At 42.7% G+C, this 16388-nt stretch overlaps 1 protein-coding gene across 1 annotated transcript; it reads right to left on the bottom strand.

Annotated features, from left to right (window-relative positions):
- Positions 1–1113: 1113 nt before the first annotated feature.
- On the bottom strand, positions 1114–16084 carry cog3 (component of oligomeric golgi complex 3). Its single transcript, XM_075479567.1, has 23 exons — positions 15889–16084; positions 15457–15603; positions 15250–15311; positions 14628–14793; positions 14321–14395; positions 13955–14047; positions 13573–13698; positions 12289–12369; positions 12151–12194; positions 11912–12038; positions 11404–11495; positions 11130–11269; positions 7239–7399; positions 6189–6297; positions 5975–6093; positions 5762–5851; positions 4386–4506; positions 4009–4097; positions 3744–3878; positions 3315–3390; positions 3038–3165; positions 2295–2393; positions 1114–2126 (listed from the first exon to the last, which is right to left on the bottom strand). The coding sequence occupies exons 1-23, from the start codon at positions 16054–16056 to the stop codon at positions 2097–2099; spliced, it is 2478 nt and encodes an 825-aa protein (XP_075335682.1). The 5' UTR covers positions 16057–16084; the 3' UTR covers positions 1114–2096.
- Positions 16085–16388: the final 304 nt, after the last annotated feature.

The raw sequence follows: 16388 nt of genomic DNA, 5'->3' as shown, positions 1-16388 counted from the left end.
CTGTGATCTTCCCAGATGGAACAGGACAGGTGTGGTATCCTTTCAAGCGAATCCAAATTACAGTTTGCTGTACTTGACGTTTGATCCGTTGCCTTAATTACATTTAAAAGCTATCAATCAGGAAGACTGGCCATTCTCGTGGCTGCTGCACAGTCAGCTGACTGGTCTTGTGTGGTGGTCCTGGAGGACAAACATGAGCAGCCTCGCATTCAGGCAGTTTTCACCAACAGAGGACAGGGCACCTGTTATCATGACAATGGCAGCATCTGGTAGGATCGGTCTTAATTCAATATTACATTTTATATCAAAGGATATGTGAATTAGCTTTAAAAATAAAAAATTTGAGTCAGAAATGACAAAATATGAATGAGACCATAAAACCTCTTTGGGGCTTGTTTTCACAAGCTGCCTCTTTCTATTAGGGTCAACCTGACTTCACAGGGAGGCACTTATTGCAGTGAGACGGGAGATTTGAAGAAACACTGGAGCTGGCTGGACAATGAGTATCATGTTCATGCTCCACCCTGCCAGCCATTCAGCCTAACACTGAGCCCCAACCTCAACATCCGCATCAAATCCCAGGAGCACATCAGTATCACGTTCACCTCTGGTAACTGTTGTATACAGCTCAACGTAGGCACAAAATTGAAAGTAAGTTACCATGGCTTTTGGCTTCCGCACGCACGTGCTGCAACAGCAGAGATACAAGAGAGCATCTCCAATTTCAGATCAAATAATTGCCTCTGCTTTGCATATTTTTGCTGTTGCAGCTGAATCAAGGCAAAAGTCTAATGGTGCCGCGACCCCACATGCTTCAGAGGTATCTGAAGGAGAAGAGCGCAGAGATCAATGTCCTGCTCCAGAACATCCAGTCCCTCACCACTTATCAAAAGACCATCAGTCCACGGAAGGTCAAGTCCCAGCAAAGCTTCATCTCACGGATGGAAAGACGGCAGCTGCCAGCGAAACAGCAATCCTCTGCCAAGAAGACCCCCTAAAGCCGATGATGTCCTTCAATGGGCAGTTTCTCATTTGAGTGAAGCGACCAGAACCGCAGTGTCCCTTGAATTTGAATTTGACGACTAAGTGCTTTTTAGAAATAAAGCCAAAGAACATTATTAATCTTTTTTAATTAGAATGTCCATAAATAGAATACCCCCACACATCATTTTTACATGGGACGCATCAAAGCATATGTTACACTACTAATGTCTGGTTACTTTTGTAGCGCTGTGAGGACCAGACACATTCACACATCACGTACGGAACAAAAACTCATTATTGTGCCAGAGAAAAGTGCACACAGATCGAGCTCGTTATAAAAGAAGGAAAGTATAAAACACAAGATTTCTAGCACATTTGCAAGAGTAACAAATACATCCACAGGGGCGTGGTACAGTTTAGGAAAACAGACATGTGGACTCTGCTATGACAGGAGGAGACCTGCTGAGTCAGGTCATCATTGGGCTCCACTGAGTGCGTTACATTTTAAAATAAAGAAATAAAATATTTTGCAGCATTTCTCCCGCCATCCTTCCAAAACCAGGAGGGAAATGTGACTGTCGGCCCCCTTGCTGGCCGTTAGCTTCATGGCTGATGAGCAACAGCTGGGGCAGGTCTAGATGTGCATCAACCGTGTCCTCGTTACCCATCCCACTTTCAAACTAGAGTGCAAATTCTTTTTCTTTTTTTTTTTTTTAATTGCCAACAAGCTGGTGTTAAGAAACACGACTGTTGTCAAAAATCCACTCTTGTAATGGATTTCTCCGACATGAAAGCAACCCTAACCAAAACACCAGTCTTAATTTGTGAGCGAGTAGAACAAAGTGATCGGCTCAGTGCTCCAGAAAGTTTCTTTCCGCCTCCCATGTAGTTTTCGGACTTCAAAATGAGTGCCCAGACCTCTGACCAGAAAAAAACTATTTGGCCTTGTGTGGGATTCTTTTTGCCGCCCATGGTCCAGAAGGCGGCACAGGTGCAGCTTTTCTGGTCGTTCCGCCGACTCAACCTTAAAGCTCCGCGTTATGGCCGGAGCCGGAGCTGCAGCTTCGTGTTGCTATCCCAGAGAGTGTTCACCGGCATCGCTTTGCTGAACATTACTTATTCACAGAAAGCAGTAGGTTAATCTGAAAGAGAGTCACGAAAAAAAATCATGAGTGCTCGCTGTGCCGGAGCTGATGTATGTTATGTGATGTTTCTTTCTCGAAGTTGCTGGCAGCAGTTTTGGATGCTGCAGCAGAATTATGCAAACTATGAAAAGTGCCTAAAGGCTGCGCTAATCCCACAGTACCGACCTGCTCCATAGATGGACATGCGATGATTTGAAGGTCTTCTCCACTGTATTCCTCCTGAAGCAAGGCGTGCAGCCTTTGGAATACCTGCTGGATGTTATTCTGTGGAAAACACCATCATATTACTAAGAGCTGGAAGGTAATTAGACCACATTTCCATCTGGCCTCTGTCCCCCTCGCTGTCTTGTTTCCATGCAACCGCTGAATTTAGTTTCTTTCGCATTCAGTCTCACCTGGCACCTTGATAAACAGTACACAGGCAGCACAAAGATTCCTCTATTAAGAGTTCAATCACACTGACAATTTAGCTAAAGGTGCAATCTCCCTGCTACGTTTAAGCAAAATATAAACCGCAAAGAGTCAATTCTGAAAAGAATTGCCATCTTCCCAAAATTCACCGACAGGCTTCTCACGAGAATATATCAAGGATGAGATCTGACATCATGAGAAGTTTGCTTACATGACAGCAGAGCCCTCAGTACAATAGAGCCATTACATTAATATCTCAGAGAAGAGACAAAAACACAGCGAGTTCAGCTCTCCAGTGATACAAGTAAATAACACTTTGTATTATTAAAAAAAGGGAAAACAGATAGGACCTTGGAGTGCAACAACCCGGCACTCCAGGTCTGTAAATACATTAGCGCACAAATGGATTCGGGGATATTCTAATAGCTTTAACAACGACTTAAAAAGAAACCATGTCGGCACAGTACATGCTGTACCCTAGCTTTTCTGCCACCCACCCGGACGGGCTTGAAGAGGATGAACTCCGTGTCTCTATTGGCCAAGTACAAGGACATGCTCTGTAAAGTGCTTGGCAGCTTGCTCTTCATCACCCGGTAGGTGGCCGTCACTATTTCGTTGATCTTCGCTGAAAAGAGGAGGGGAAAAAATAATTAAAAAAAAATAGTGACTGGAAAAAGACAAAGAAAAACATTGACGTGCCCTCTAGCATTTACTATACGGGTTTTGATGAATTGCTGTGTGATGCTCATGGCGTTGTCCCGGAACAAATCTTACCTGGCTGCGCCCAAGGTTGCTGAGACAGACTATATGTGGGACCGCCCTGGATTGCCATTGTTTTAAGAGCCTCAACCTGAGCGAAAACAAAACATTTCACTTTGACAAACAATAGGATGCACTTTTAGGTCAGCCCATTCACTCGTCTTTCATTTGAAAATAAAGTCATATCTACATTAAAAACAAAAAAAGAAGAAGAAAACAAAAAAGTACTCCGAGAACACAAACATATGCAAACATGCATTATCACAAACGCCGAGCAACTGGATCAAATACCCTTGATGTGAAACACTGAGACCTTCAGTGATCACTAAACAAGCAAAAAAAAATTTTTTTTAAGATTTTTTTCAAAAGCTGAAAAAAAAAAAATTAAGGTCAGGATGTGCCATCTCCGCCTGAGGCTACATCTGCCTTCGCTCCAACAGTTACCTTGGTGAGAAACTCCTCAAGGTTCCCCACAAAGATCTGAGTCTGCTGCTGGATTAACTGCTCGCAGCTGAACTTCAGGTGTCGGTCCACATCCTTCTTTGAGTCAACGTAGTGCTCCTTTATCTCTGGTGTTCCCTGGAGGGGGCAAAGTAAAAGCCTTTAGCCCTATCGAGTGACGCTTCCCTTAGGCAGTGTGCTATCAAAGTATATATGAATGGTGTGTTTAGTATGAAAGATGAAGGAAAAAAATAGATATATACTTTACCTCCAACAGGAATTCAAGTATGGCATTGTGACTATTAAGTCGGAAGAAACTGGGAACAGCCTTAGGGTTCAGGATTTTGAAGGCAGCATCTTAACACAAAGCAGAGAGATTAAATCTGGGCTGGTGTAGAATTAGAGTGCCCTCTAGTGCTGCAAATTCAATTTGTCATGAGCTGAGATGAGGGTGATAGGAGGAGCCACTCTGCCCTGAGAGCCAGCGGTTAATGTACATTATGGTGTTGGATTACAATTTCCACATTAATTGTTGCCAGCCACCAGTGCATGTGATAGGCACAAGTTGCTTAATGAGCATGAAAATGTAATGAGTGGATTTATGGAGCATAACATCAACGTCCCCTCCGCCTTTAATTATCTTACCTCGCGTTTTTTTCAGGTCCAGTGAGATTTCCTTGATGGCAAAATCGGTGTGAAATGGGGCAATCTGTTCACGCATTATCAGCAGGTGCTTGATCAGGAAAAGTTGCCCGTCTATTTGTGTCTGCAGAAAGTGAGAGCACAAGCGTTATATCCACACTGCATGCTGTCAACACAAAAAGGGCATCTGCTGACTATCCAAACTCCAGAGAGCAGAAAAAAAAAAGCACAGGCTTGGTGGCGATAAGGGAACGCGTCTAATTAATAACTGCTGATTAACCACAGCCGGAAGGGGAATATCACTGAGATAAATAAAGGCAGCCCGAGTCATTTATTGCTCCGCAAGCAACTGAGAGATTGGAAAAGGACATCATCAAAATATGGTGAGAACTTATCCCCCTGAGAACAATGTTGCTCCTTTAATTTGAAATGTTAGGTTCAAATATGCCACTTCGCCAAAAATATCGACAAGCCCATAAATAAAGGATGGTTTGCTGATGCCTCTGTAGAGGATAATAGGTCATCTATTAAAACCAGATTAAATACATAAATCTAGTGTCATCAAAGCAGCTTCGTTGTGATCATTATCCCATAACAGAAACCATTCTCTTTTCCTCTTCAGCTTTTTTTTTTTTGCTCCTTACACTGTAATAGCAAGAAATTCGGGAAACAAAATTTGGTGAATCCACCCCCTGCATGAAATTCTCTACACCTGTTCTCTAAACATACCTTTACTTATTGTTCTCCATTTTCCTGTAGGTTCACAGTTACTGATTAATAAAATCCATCAGACGTGTTTAGACGCTCACTTGCACAGGTCATGCATTTCATTTCATGGACATAAATATGTAAATATTGTTTTTTTTCTCCTGAGGACTCTTTCATAAAAGGTGACACTGGTGCAGAATCACTCGGGAGTCCTTTAGTTTGCCTTACAAATAGTTTTTTAACAGATTTCTTGTCATCAATCCTGTCAACGACCATTTATTGATTATATTACAAACTAAAATGAAGATACAGTTTGGTGTGATACAAATTGAATAAAGGCATTGGTTATCTTAATTTTCATGGGGCAAGGTAGGTGCTAACAGGAGCCCATGGCAGCAGTTTCGATGAGTCCCTGTATGCAACAAAATCAACGGAACTGTCACAACGATGAGAGTGAACACGCCAAAATTACACAAAGCAACAGAAAAATATCTCAGTACTTTAGAGATTTGTTTATCTTCTAATCTGCCCCCCCCACCCAAAAAAAATATATTTTTTGGCGCCCAACCTCGAGCATGCCACTCATCCATTTTCATTTTTATCAGAATAAAAAAAGAAAATGAAAGGGGCATATATAAAACCAGATTCTCCGCTTAACCGTGTGTGCCAACCTTGTTTTTAAGGATGATATCAGAGGCTTTAAGCAGCGACTGGATGCAGGCTGATAAGGCTTCTTGAGATAAACCCTGGAACACTGCTCTCTGGAAAAAGATCAAGAGTTGGTGTAAGGAAACAGACGGATAAGAGACGCAAACGTGCTACATCTAAACACCGTGCATCCTGCCGTACAGTAAATGAGCCACTGATAAAAATGAGAGACTCACATCTATACATCTGTAGAGCTTGGACAGACAAACCAGCGTTCGCCTAACGGTAGGATACCACATGCCGTGCAGATCCGCAGGAGAGACAGATGCGTGCAGTCGGGATGCTTCCACGTTGCCTGTAAGTAGTGTATGTACGAGGAAGAAGCATCAGGCAAATTGTAGCAACAATCAATGGCTGAAAAAGCAAGAGTCACAATCTTGAGACACAGACCAGCATTACTGTTATTTCTCCCATCAGCATCTGCAAGTTGTACTTCAGAAAACACCGACTCTTGTGACATCTGCTTCATCTGCTCCTCTTTCAAACTCTGTGCGATTTTCTATTCATAAAAAGAGGAATAAAAGGAACGGGCAGACTGAATACAAATACATGCAATATGTAAGATTCTGTCAAGTAAAGTCCAGGTTTTTCCAAGGCTAGACGACTCAGATAAAATCCAACTTGCCAAAAAATAAAAAATAAATAAAATCTGTATCCAAACGCAAGGACAAATAAACATCCAAATGAATATCAACAGTATTTGGGGATTTGATGTAAAGCAAAAAAGTGCAGAAACAACACATGTTGAAGCTGTTAAAGACAAAACGATGACATTTTCCACAACACGTGCAGATATCTCGCAAAAAGAACAAAGGCTTTCTGTGGCTTTAAATATACATAAAGCTTAAAGCCTTACGACATCTTATGAAGCCGGAGATGGTGTTAGAAGTTGCAAGTCCCTTTTTTTCCTCAGCTACAGAAGAAGTTCACAGGTCTTTGAACACTGAACATAAAATGAAATTAAACTCATTGGGAGAGAAAAAAAAAAAAAAAAAAAGTCAAAAGGGAAACTTGATGTCTCATGAATATCTAAAGAATACCAAAGAAAGAAAAGCCTTTTTGAGAACCTGTGGACAATTGGGAATTTCGGGACTGTCAGCAGTGCTCTGGCATCTTGTGATTGGCAACTACCGTACATTTAATAGACTAAACAACAAATCAACATTTAAATAGATATTGGGAAAGTAAATGAGTCTACTGACACTGACACTGTGTAAAGCTGGTTGTACAGAAGCTGAAACAATTTTTTTTGACACAAATAGCATGAAACAACTCAGAAAACCACAAAATAAATGGATTGAACTGGTTTACATACTCCCACCTCTCACCCAGTGACATCTGGGATAGGCTCCAGCACCCCCCGGTTGGATGGATAGTTCGCAAACTATGCAATGGTGACATTTTATTATTTTTTTTTTTCCTTAAGCGCACAAGCCTTACCTCCATCATTTCCAGTTTTTCAGGGTAAGCCAGGTCACCCGGAGCTGGGTTGTAGCCTAAGATATCAGTCTGGATGTAAATGTGAGTCCTGTAGACCAGCCTCTCCTGAACATCTTCCAGCATCTGCTTCACTACAGCATCAAAGGCGCCCAGCTGAGCAGCTACATAAAAGCACACCGAGGTCAGTTAACGGTTCAACCAGACATCAAAATCACAACAAATATTGGCTTCTATTTTTCTGGGAAATATCATAAATGCGTAAAGGTTCTTCAGGGTCTGAACCATAGACATAGAATGAGAGACAGAAGAACCGAGTAAAAGCCTTTGAACAGCATGTCAAAAGATTTCCCATCATAAAGAAATGATTTAAACATCTGCGGTTTTCATAATGTCATATAAATAAGTAATAATGATGACGATTATCATACATCATCTCAACATATGCCTGTCAGAGGCAGTCTGGCCTTTACTACGGTCACTTGCAGTTAGTGCTGCTTGCTTGTGGGTCTCGTTGTTTTGTCTTCAGTCATTGAAAAAGAATATGTCTGAGGATGAGGTCAGAACTAGAGGCCTGCGCGGGACAGAATTTACACTGTGTGCACTCCCGCCTACCCAACATACCTACCAAAATCTACCGTGAATATTAAGAAAATACATTGTACATATGTTATATGCCACTCCTCACATTTCCATTCTTGGAAGTAAAAGTATATATTTCTAGTTAATATGATTTTAAACACAGCGTGATGGAGCCCCGCCCCCTACTTTGAGTGGATTTGAGCATAAATATCTAAGCCTACAGCTCACGTTACATTGATTTAAATGCAAACAAGTGGAATGAAAACAATATGTGTTATTAATTACCCTACCTTTTCTAAACCCAGAATGTTGAAAATGTAACATGTAATCCAATTATTATTTAAGTAGGTTAACCATGCCCTGTCCCTCGTTGTTGTGCAATGCGCATCTCCTGAATAAAAGGAGAGATGGATCGCGCTTTTGAACTTCTTTTAGTTAGGCTTTATTTCTTCTCAGTTGTTTTCAGCAGCAGGAGATCATTATAGCTTTTATATTAAACACGTTTTTAGTTAGTGGGACTGCAGCTTATCACCGCTCCCGCCCGCTCCCGCACGCTCCCCCACGCTCCCGCACGCTCCCGCACGCTCCCGCACGCTCCCGCACGCTCCCGCACTGGGCACTCCCCCTCCCGCCCGCGCCCGCAATGAACTCTCAAAATGTGTCCCGCGCCGCACTCCTTTGCGTTGGGTCCCGCGGGAGTCCCGCGGGAGTGCAGGGCTCTAGTCAGATCCTGCCATTCATTTGCCTCAACAAGCTTTTTTGTTGCCTCTGTGGTATGTTTTCATGCCTTTTCCATCTGTGAATGAGTGTCCTGTTAGCTTTTGTCCAATTCAGACAGAGTCTGAGCACGAAGCACAGGTCTGCACACTTCATCCCGCTACATCTTTCAGCATGTTTGACATGCCGTGCGCTATGCTTTGAACGGTGAACCTTTCCTGAACACAATCCTCCCTTTGCATCATTATCGTACACGTTCATTTTGATCTCATCTGTCCACAGAGTGTTGTTTCTCAAGCGCGTGGTCTATCTTTTAGATGTTTCTCTGGCTCGTTTGGAAGCACTTGTAGTGTTTTGGAACCTTGAAGTAAATCCTCTGCGTTTACATTCGTGAAGGCTTTCCTTGATCATAGATTTTTGATGATGATTAGCCTTGCTTACCCTCTCAAGAGAGCTCTTGACTTGGCGTTGTGAAGGAGGTTTTCTTCACCAAGGAAAGTATTCTGTAATCACCCACTTTAACGGGCTGTAATTGTATTCAAGGCCGTTCGGGGTTCTTGAGCTTAACCGTGCATTTCTTCTTAAAAATTGTACCTACAGCGTAGCGTGTTTGAGAAATCTTCAAATTTACGCCCTCTCTCTTCAGAAGTCAGCTTCGTTTTTTTCCCATCCTACAGCTTATTTAATGGGTCCTTGTTAGATCGACATGGAAGCCACATACGTTACTGACGCGAGGTGCGAGCCATTATCCTTGTAGGATGCGCGTCTGCTCCGAGCTTCGGTTTACCCCCAAACCCGGTGTTAACGTTGCCGTTTCTAAGCTGCACTTTAAAATAATAGCAACTGGAGAAAAAAAAAAGTTTGCGAATGGGACTCCGGCTGTGTGAGCACATGTGGAGCTCAGAGATGTTAAAAAGTCAATTTTACTGAAACTGCTGCAACACAGAAAAGGGGCGAGATTTTAAAGTAGATACTGTGTATAACAGTGGAATCGTGTAGCTGCAGGGAGTGTACTGCTAATTGTATTTAGCCTGATGATTAAACCTGCTATGATTAAAGCCCGTTACATTTTACAATGATTCGCAGGAAGGGGCATCATATTTGAGCAAAACAGTATATCTTACGTAAATCTTAAGTAAAGCGGATCAAGTAAACCAGAGCAGTATTTCTGGGGAAGTACACATCAAGCTACAGCATAGGCTTTGAAGTTGGGTAAACAGGAACACTACAGGCTCTGTGTACATTGGATGTTCAAGCACAAAGTGCCTTTAATGATGGCCTCACTCAATTGAATCATAGACTTGCTTGGGACACATGATGAGGGCTCGTAATTTAACACATGAAATAATCCAGACCTTTCGTCTCTAAGTTTTCATGAATTAAGCCTGATTTATGGTCGTCCGGAAAAGGCTACGGAGAGCCACGGAGACCCTTCCGGAGATGCTCTCCGTCTATCTATCCGTCGAGGCGACGGAGACTCGCGGAGACCGCAAGGGTTGTGATTGGTCGGTTAACAACATCATTTCCGGAATTACTTTTCCGGTTTAGCTCCTTCCTCTCAGAGCAACAACACCGCCATTTTTGAAAGAGTTTACTGTGTGCTGGTCAACATTTGATCAAAATTATTTGCATTTCAATATTTGCAACTCTCTCAGTCGCCATCGTTCACTGTGAGGAGTGGAACGGAGCCGGAAGGTAAACAATCAATCAACGACTTTCACGATAGACATCGCAAGATTGGTTTGCCTAGCGTAGCGACGCCTACTGATCGGGAGGTGAATTGCCTTGCGTATCCAACATCCCGACGGAGAACTTCGAAAGGTTTAATCGCCTCTGCGAGACCATGGAGTCTGATTGACGGATAGCGACGGAGTAGCATACCGAGGCCTTAAGAAAGAAACACCTGCTAAAGAAACTTGCCGTCGGTCAATATTCCAGCTACTTTTTGTCCCAAGAAAAATGGAGGGTTTGGAAAATGGCTGTAATTCCTAAACGTTTTAAAGACTGAAGAATGAAAGCGGAAAAAGCCACTACTTTGGGTTGACGCTTGCGCACACGGCATCGAAAACCTAGCTCCTTCTCCGATCGCCAAAAAAGAACGAGGTGGTCCAGCAGCCGAGTTCAAACAGTGAAAGTGACAGACTATAGCTAGTGGCATAACGAAGCACAATTCATCAGAAAAATAAGTTTCTTGCCAATTGTACTGTTGTTATAGTACTCTAGTTATGAGATACAAAAACAACAACAACAAAAAAAAAAAAAAAAAACACATCAACACCTCTATGAACCTCCAAACAACCCCACAGGAAGGTGATACACCAGCATTTGGTGGTACAGCTAATAAAAGGAAGCTTGTTAGCTGTTTTCACCCCGTTTTCACAACTTCAAGGAACACATTCAAGCCAACTAGTTAGCCAGAATTAAGGAGGCGCTGTCAACACTTCCAACTAACATGTAGAGGAAAGAAAACCACCTGTTGTAACCTCACCAGCTGTTTCCCATCAGAATTTCACCTTTACAGCAAAAAATATACCTGCACTTAGCACACACTACGGCATAAGAGAAGCTTCGAGAAGAGGAAAAGCTCGAACGTACCATTATTTTGAACGTGGTCCTCCAGCATCTCATTCTTAAGGATGCTGCAGAGCTCAGACAGGGTCTCCAGGTGGATGATGTGGATAATCAGCGGCCGGAGGACGTCGTACAGTGACACACATAGCGTCTCCAGCAGCTCACTGTCAGAGATTTAAAAACTAGTTCAGTCCTTTACAGAACTTAGAAAATGTTAAAAGCCATCGCTTTCTGTTGAAGCTTCAAATTTTCAACAGTCAGCTGTCATCACAGGTGGTGGGAGGGCGGTGCTACTCACTCAAGTTTGAGTGTAGGTTTGGAGAAGAACTCATTGTACAGTTGGTGTTCGTCCTGACACACGTGAACCATGAAAGCACAGCCACTGCGAACCTGCACGAAAACACACACACTGAGCACACACTTGCAAATGTTTTAAGAACAAACACAAATAAAATCATCCACCATTCTTTTTTTTTCTTTTTTTTTTGAGCCGACCTTCAGGTCAAGCCAATTTTCAGAAACAGAGGGGTGTAATAATTCACAGTTACATAGATTAGGTATGACGGAGGGGAATACTAACAACACACCCGGTGTCTGCACAGCAATTCACTTTGGAGCAAAACAGGACAAATCTCTCGACACCGGCCTGAGGTCAGGCTCATTTATCATGTGCGCAACTTTGTGTCTCTTCCAAACACTGCGGAAAAATATCCCCGAGGTCCCACGCTGTTTCATTCTATACAAACCAAAATGTCACCTTATTAAAACTAAAGGGCAGATGGAGCTTTGAACTACTCATGCCTTACCAGAGTACAGTGGTCTTTGATGTTCTGGTTGGTCAAGTCAGTAATGGTGGTTGTGATGCAGGGACTGAGCAGCTGCTCTCTCTGGTCAAGATAGCACTGGTGGATTTCATCGAGAAGCTGATTGTATCTGCTCACATCGAGAGACAGACGGGTCAATTTCGAACATTGGGAAAACACATCTACAGGAGGGAGCGCGGCGCTGTCGCCATGTTCCGGAGAAAAAAAACGATCGTACTCACTCTGGAATCTTCTCCGCCCGCTGCTCAATCTGTTCGATCAGTGACTGGATGGAAGGAATTTTAAGAGAAAATCATCAATAGGAAAAAAAAAAAGAATTAGCTGCATAAATTAAGTTAGTTGTGAATATTTATACTCACTCTAACTTTCGGTGCAGCTGCTCTAAACTTCACATAGTAGAGTGTAAATGCGTTGTCTGCATTAGTCAGACCCATAGGATCCTGATAGAAAGAAAGAAAGAAAACACACACACACGCGCGCACACAATCAAATGCTGATGTTTAACTGCACGTTTAATTCCTATGTTCCAGCATGTCATATTCAGGGTGATGCTGGCAGAAACCTTTTACACTGAATTTGTTTTCATTGGTGTAGAATCACAAGATCAGATCAAATTGGGGTTTTCATGACCTCTGACCCAACAATTAATATCCAAAAATACAAATCAACCTAACGGGGCACCACTTTTTTTTTTACTACCTGAGCCAAGGTATTAGGTTTGCCTTAGTTTTTTTTTTTTTCTCCCTACATTTATTTCCAGCGGACTCGGGGGACGTTAGTAACCTCCTAAGCTGTTTGCAATGTGCAGTTTGATTCCCTAGATGCCATTCCATTTATTTGCATAGCTACGTTTTCTATTATTTACATGTTATCGCACCGTCTACATCCATCCACTCCCAAAGAGTGCAATCTTGTTTTAAACGGAGACCCGATAAAATGGACTTCTGCATTCTTTTATAAACAACAAAACAGCAGCTTAAGTACCACTACAGCGAGCTATATCCAGTTGCTGGTTGCAATTAAAGCCCAAACTAACTCTGGATGTTTAGTTCAGCTCGAGTCAACGTGGCGGAGAGAGAGAGAGAGAGAGAGAGTTTGTTAACAACTCATGAGTATATAAAAGTTCAAACAACCTACAGAAACTTTCGCACAGGTGTTTGCTTGGAAACTGAATGGCGGAAAAGTAACATCCAACAGCTTCAGCGCCGGTCTGAAGAGTATTACAATGCATGAATTGACTCTGTAACTGTAACCTCGCAACAATAACGGTGCAACAGTTTAGAAAAACATATTCCTCGTGTCAGACAGGTAGCTCCTGGAAATGGATCATTTATGATACTAGCCAGCAACAGTTTTTTGTCAATTCAGATAACGATGCCATTGTCTTTTTAGTAAAAAAAAAAAAAGGGTTGAAGAAGAAGAAAGCCACCGGATGAGGGCTATATTCAAATTCTGGCATGTGTTTTCTTTTTCCCCAGTAAAACTGGCATGATATATGCAAAACCCACAAGAAACACCAAAATGATGGAAATTACATGCCAAACATCTCATAATGAAGAGTTGCAGATAGATACACACGCGCTTACATTCCTATTGTGGACCATTTTAAACTTCATAGAGGAGGAATCGTGCGTTGTCCTTACCCTTTTCGTTAACTGGCTGGTGAGATACTGCAGAGTGTTTACAATATGGACCTTCATGAAGTGCATTGCTTTGGAGAGACATTGTTTGAACTTGGCCAAATAAACCGGATAATCCATGAAATTGGGCTGTAATCAACAGAAATACGCAGATGTCAGACATCGTTAGGAGGGATCACATACACTTGTGCGCGGACTATAATACGTTGCAACGACAGCGCAATTCAGATGTTAATACAGACTTTTGGCACATTGGGTATAATAATGTACAACCTATACTAAAAACATTCAAATGCCAACTACCGTCTGCAAAAAGTATCTCAAAAGGGTACAAAGTGTTCAAATAAGATCTGCACACATAAAAAAAAAAGGATAGGCCACTTACATGAGAGGAAACGTATTCAACGCAGTCATCCAATTTGGACAGCATCGGAATAAAACCTTCGCTATTTACAGATAAAGTCGGGGAGTTCAGTTTCTGCAAATATATAAAAAAGAAAAGTTTAGTTTGAAGTGAATTTCAACACCGTCACAGCTCCGTTGCCCATACTTCCGAAGCTGGTTGAGAGACACGTGGGGGGAAAAAATAAATAAAAAGTTTCTGTTTATTTCTTTGTCATCTTGAACAAAAGCTTATATTTTGTGTTTCATAAGCAGGTGCATTTGCATGTAATCAACCATCTCCCTGACACAGGTGCTACATTGTCAGTGGTCGATTGTAGGAAGATGCAAAAAGGGAAGCGCAGCTCACCGTGTTTATGTTTTCCAACTCGTTAAAATACGACAGCTTCTGCTGAATGCTCTCTGCCAGGTCGACAAGCTCCGACTGCAAGGAGAGCAAACAGACCTCAGTTTAAAGCCACGGGTCATTTCGGCTCAGGCTTCCTGCTGAGTCACATTTACCCAAGATTATTCCAAGATCTGTCATTCTTACAAATAAAGAATACATGGGAGAAATCTATATTCTGATAAGCATTTATTCATGGCACTTGGTACATATTATCCACTGATCGGCAATCTGTTTATCATGTCGATAAACTGGCACTAAGTGACATCACCTGCTCTTTTAGAAGCTGTTCACAGGCCTCGTGTAGGGCGCCGGTCTTATTGGACACGAACAGGTACTGCTTCTGAAGGGAGTCCAAGTGCTCAAGAGCTGCATTGACATCTTTCAGAATAGCATCACACTGTTCCTGGTAGCAGTTCAGATCATCTCTGGTTCTCCTAAAGGGAAACACAGACCATTTGTTTGTTTTCTCCAAAACAAGAATACACAGTGAAGGAGGTGAGGATTACAACAGCACGTTGCATTTCAGAAATCAGATCTAAAAAGGGATTGTTTTTTGGCGCAGATTACGTTCGTTGGCTTGCAGAGGCAAAACAATTACTGTGGCGTCACTACTGGCGGATGTGGTCAAAGGCGGAGTGAGAAAGTTTAGCCGACAAAAGCGGCACAGCGTCGTACAGGACTGGGTTGACACATTTGCAGGTGGAGTCTGGGCACTATTTCCACGCTGCATCAAGAACACTGCGTTTACCAGTCCTGCCTGAGTGTTTGTTTCAGACTCACCCTTTTAAAAAAAACTTTTGTCTGACACACCCCTTCCAGAAACAAAGACCCAGCCAATGCACACAGCATGACACCTTAGCTTAAGTAAATCACATAAAAGTTTAAAGCACCTGTATTTCGAGTTGTCATCCTGGTCCATGTTTGCCTGTAACTTGGCAAACCAAGCAAAAAACTAAAGAAAAAGAAGGAAAAAAAGAAAGAAGAAGAAGAAGAAGAAGAAGAAGAAGAAAACGTCTTCATGTTAAAACCGTGCATCTTAATTTGGGAATATAAGTTTGACTGGCTGCATACTGTTCGCTTCTGGCATCGACAGTCACCTGCTGTGCAGTTTCTATCCTGTCACTTTCCATGTCGAGCATCTGAAAACCTTTCAGCAGGACGTCCTCTGTTGAAGCGGGCACAGTCGCTGTGAATGGGGACTGCAAGGACCGAGACGACAGGCTGCACAAGTCCTCAATGGGCAACTGCAACACAAAAACAGGGCTCGTTGGTCCCAAACCCACTAAACAAGCCTTCAACTGAAGCTAACGTGCTGGATAGCTTGATCTGGAGGTGCGAAATGCAAGCAAGCACAGAAGCATAACAGCTGAGATTCCGTCATATATTCTTTTGAAACGTTATCTTAACATGACAGAGAGGTAATTACGTTCACACAGAGGCCTCTTCTACATATACTTAACCTCTCCTTGGTTTTAGACTTTAAGTTAGCATTCTCGTTAGCCAGCTAGCTGTTAAGAGTCCCATTTCACCTCTGAAGGAACGGGGAGTATTTCAGCCGCAGCTCGGATCTCCAGGATAGAGTCCATTTGTTTCTCCGTGAGGGGAGCCGTTGCATCCGTGCGGCGGTCCCATAACGAGAGTTTTTCCCGGGTTTCCCTGTCTGTAAGGTCCAGGAGCGACTGATCTGTGGACGCCATCGTCACTTCAGACAGCACCAACGTCAGCAACAGCAAAACGCAGGTACTTCCTGTTCCGGGAACGTGGGAGGGGTTTGATGAAGGGGCTGGTCCAGAGCTATAGAGTAATACACTGGGCTGGTCCAATCGCAGTGCTGCGTTTCCCTCGTGCTACATGTACCTACAACAGAGTCCTGGGGGTCCAATTCATATTGAATAAAACGTGATTTGAAAGTGGTGGACGGTCACTGGAGGTATTTTCGTACCGTATTTCATTGTTATGCTTTCATTACTTCCACTACACTAAATTTGGAGGGGAATAAACAATTTCTTGCTCCAACATATTTATTTCC

This window comes from Odontesthes bonariensis, chromosome 12 (assembly GCF_027942865.1).
Source record: "Odontesthes bonariensis isolate fOdoBon6 chromosome 12, fOdoBon6.hap1, whole genome shotgun sequence".
NCBI classification, from domain to species: domain Eukaryota; kingdom Metazoa; phylum Chordata; class Actinopteri; order Atheriniformes; family Atherinopsidae; genus Odontesthes; species Odontesthes bonariensis.
This window is presented reverse-complemented; position numbering and strand designations above follow the sequence as displayed.